The sequence below is a fragment of the Mirounga leonina genome, unplaced genomic scaffold, assembly GCF_011800145.1.
Source record: "Mirounga leonina isolate KUSES-001 unplaced genomic scaffold, KU_Mleo_1.0 Mir_95, whole genome shotgun sequence".
Classification (NCBI taxonomy): domain Eukaryota; kingdom Metazoa; phylum Chordata; class Mammalia; order Carnivora; family Phocidae; genus Mirounga; species Mirounga leonina.
Window position 1 is genome coordinate 25,038,799 of NW_023270865.1, and position 3,801 is coordinate 25,042,599.

The 3,801-nt window shown below is 50.2% G+C and overlaps 1 protein-coding gene across 3 annotated transcripts in view; it reads right to left on the reverse strand.

Annotated features, from left to right (window-relative positions):
* The window catches only part of ZFR (zinc finger RNA binding protein), an 81,444-nt gene extending 80,862 nt beyond the window's left edge, over positions 1 to 582 (reverse strand). For all 3 annotated transcript variants that reach the window (XR_004678031.1, XM_034998851.1, XM_034998850.1), the window contains exons 1-2: positions 473 to 582; positions 75 to 174 (exon numbers count right to left, since the gene is read on the reverse strand). Coding sequence is in view for 2 of the 3 variants with exons in the window: in XM_034998851.1 (XP_034854742.1) it covers positions 75 to 174; positions 473 to 509 (137 nt within the window). In the remaining variant the exon portion in view is untranslated. The remainder of the gene's footprint in view (positions 1 to 74; positions 175 to 472) is intronic.
* Positions 583 to 3,801: the final 3,219 nt, after the last annotated feature.

The window sequence follows — 3,801 nt, forward strand, 5'->3', positions numbered from 1 at the left end:
GGGGGCGTCGTGTCGACGGGATCCGGGCGGAAGAGCGAGCGGGGGGAAGAAGGGAGAGGGCGGGGAGCCGTTACCTATACTGGGCCGCAGCCGCCGCCGCCGCCGCCCCGCTGTGGGTGAATCCAAAGTAGTTGCCGGTCGCCATTTTGGCATCTTCCCCCAGCCGGCTGGGCACTGCGGCGGGCATGGAGAGTCGGGTCCCATGGCGGGAGGAGAGGTGCGGTGGGGCAAAGACGCCGAGGGAGGCAAGGGGAGAGAGAGAGGTGCTGTGAGAAGCCGCCCTCGCCGGGCTGGGATCGGGGCCGCGGCCGCGCCGCCTCCCCCTCCCGCCTCGCACTCCCTCACTCACTCGCACGCCCCGGTGGCGGCCGCCGCCTCCTCCCCGGAGCAAGCCCCAACCCCCGCGCCTCCCCGCGGCCCCGGGTCGGGGAAGGGGCCGGGCAGGGACCTCAGCGGGGTACATTATACTCACCATAGGTGAAAGAAACTACAGGGCATATGGGAATCATGGGCTCGGGCTGCTGCTGCTGAACTCTGAACTCTCACCCACTGCCTCCCTCCTCTGCCCCGCTCCTCCTCAGCGGAGAACAGACCGCCGCCTCCCGCCGCACTGCGCACGCGCCCCGCGCGCTCGGCACCCTGGGAGCTGTAGTCCCGGCCGCCTTCGCGGCTCCGGCTGGCGCGTGCCGGGCCTCGGCCGAGGCGGGCCTGGACGCCTTCAACGTGGTAGTGACAAGGAGCCGCAACAGGGCTATAGAGGAGAGTGCCAGGAGCGCCTCGCCCTGCCTTGGGGGGGGATCAGGGAGAATGACCAGAGAGAGTGACGTCTGTTAGCCTTCTCTTTTCACTCTTTCACTTTTGCGTGTGCAATGTTCTCTACCTTTCAGTCCTTCTCTCTTGTGCACTTTTAATTAGAATTTGAGCTGGACTAATTTGCATGCTTCCTTATTCGCCTCATTCCTGCTTGTTTCTAGTCTCATAATTGGGGAGGAAAAGACAGGGGAAGAGAGAAAAAGAATGCTAGTCTGTTGGGCTGGAAGCACACCCCCAAACACCCCTCCGGAACACCCTCTCCCCCACCTGCACCCACTCCTCGAGTCCTTCAACGTGTGTTGAGCAACCCCCCACCCCCATCCCCCAGCAGTGTCAGGCTGGGTCCTGGAGATACATCAACGAAGAAAATGAAGTCCCTTGCACACATGGAATTTACCTTCTGGGGAGGAAGAAGGAGGGTGTCAGATAATGACCAAATAGTGTAGGGGCTGGTGATTGCAGCTTTAAGAATAAAGCCTAGTAAAGATAGAGAGGAGGGAGGTGCTGTTTTATGTAGGGTGTGGATACAGCAATCACCTGAGCTGAGCCTTAAAGGAAGTGAGGGAATAGCCTGGTAGATACCTGGAGGAAGGACAGCAAATAGAGGGCCCTAACGCCGGAGCGCTCAAGAGCAGCAAGGAAGTTAGTGCTGCTGGAGTTGAGCGATAAGGAGACAGGATCTTCAGAAAGGTCCCTGGTAAGGATGCCAGATCTTTCATGGTAAGGACACAAGAATACTCTCCCTCATGCAAGCATTTCTTTCTTCCCTCTGCTTTCTCGCTGTTCTCTCTACTTTTCCAGTTCATTTCCAACCACTCTCTTTCCTCTTACAGTCCCTCTTCTTGTTGACTGCTTCCTTCCACCTTACCTCCCATCAATGCATAAGTGCTCCATTTCACCTCCTCCTCGTCTTTCCATGCCCATGCCCCAGACCCTCTGCTACTGGTCTCTCCTCAATGTTTATTTATTTACTTATTTATTTTAAAAAAATAACCATTTTTTAAAAAGTTTATTTAAGTAATCTCTACATCCAGTGTGGGGCTTGAACTCATGACCCCAAGATCAAGAACAAGCTCCTCCAACTGAGCCAGCCAGATGCCCCTCCTAATATTTAACATGAGCATTAAAAAGAAATGCAAAGGGTGAATCAGAACTCACTCATGAAGTTTAGGGCTTTATCCCACCTTCTTATGCCGCAGCAGAAACAATACCTCAATTCTTACTTGTGCCAACCTAGCTCCCCCACACCTCCTACAAAGGTATGAGTTCTAAGAACCTGTCTGATTTATCCTCTTTTTCAAAAAAGAGAAAGTGCAGAACATTGGGGGAAAAAAAATCAATGTCATTGTTTTTGACAATACTGATGGTTTTTTTTTTTTTTTTAAGATTTTATTTATTTATTTAACGGAGAGAGACACAGCGAGAGAGGGAACAGAAGCAGGGGGAGTGGGAGAGGGAGAAGCAGGCTTCCCGTGGAGCAGGGAACCTGATGTGGGGCTCGATCTCAGGACCCTGGGATCATGACGTGAGCCAAAGGCAGACACTTAACGACTGGGCCACCCAGGCGCCCCAATACTGATGTTTCTCTAGGCAAAAGTTATTTGCAGTCCAAGTGTGTTGCTAGGAAAAAGTATCTCCTACACATAGGATATTAGAACCACATTTTAAAGGTAATTTGTCTTGAACTTCATGGAGCAATAAAGCTTTTAAGGCACTGACTGTAACTGCTTTGATAAACTTGTACTATTAGTTACTAGGCTACTTGAATAAAACTGGAGGAGAAAAGACAGGTGTTAATCACTTGCCTAAGAAGATTATTTTTAGGCCAGTTTCCTGCTTGGCTGTTTGGCAGGCCTTTAGAGAATGGAAGAGGGCTGCCGGCACACCTCAGTGAGCAAGCAGGTAACTAGAAAGAGGAAGGTGTGCCTCTTCTCTTTGGTAACTGTTCCTAGAGTTCAGAGTAGGTGTGGCAATAGTGAAAATTGTTTACAACAGTGTACTCTTCAAAGAGGGAATCTGTAGGAAGGGCTCAACTTACCTTTGGCATGGGTTTATTTAAGGAAGGAGTTTGGGATGGGCTAAATCAAGAAGCCTTGGGTCCTTTTCCTGGGTATTTAGTAGTGGAATGGCCTGAACACATTATTTAATCTTTCTCAACCTGTATGACAAGAATAATAATAACATCTCCTCACAGGACTATGGTGGGGGTTAAATGAGGTAGCATTTCTATAAAACAACGCCAAGCACAGGGTATTTATGTAAAAAGAACTAGGTGGGATGATTGTGAATCCTTTCAAAATCTACCTTCTAGTAAGTGAATGCACTGTGCAAGTCACTCACCTAAAACCAAAAAGTAGGTGGCTCTGCCCTAGGAGGTTTTATGTCCCAGAGTGTACCCAGTCTAGCCAACATGGTAATATGTAGTCCTCTAGACCAAAATCAGGTGGGAGACTTGACTGGAGGAAGCCAATTACAACATCCGTTATCCTTCATGTCCAGAAATGGTTGGCATTGGAATACAAAAAATTACACTTAGCAGTCATTCTCCACACTTCAGCTAGAGTGATGGGTTCAAAATGCAAATCTGATCAAACTCTTCTATGCTTCCTCTCACTCTTAGGACAAAGCAAAACTCACATGGCTTACAGAGTCCTGTGCAGTCAGGCCTACCAGCCTTTTCCAGCATCTTCCTCCTTCTTCCCTTCAATCCAGCCACCTTGGCCTCTTATTTACCATGCTCCCTCCCACCACAGGGCTTTGCAAGTTCTGCCTGACTAGAATGTTCTTCCTGCCTCTCTTCACCTAGTTAACCCTCATGCTTCAAGATCTCCACTCAGTCAATTGCTCCTCAGCCTTCCCTGACCCCTTGATCCATCAGACCCTTTTTATGCTCTCAGAGCCCCAGGCATCCCTGTTAATAATGATTAACATTATTTCTGCCATCAAACTACAGCTTGATGAAGGCAGGGTGCCAATATCGGGTGCCTG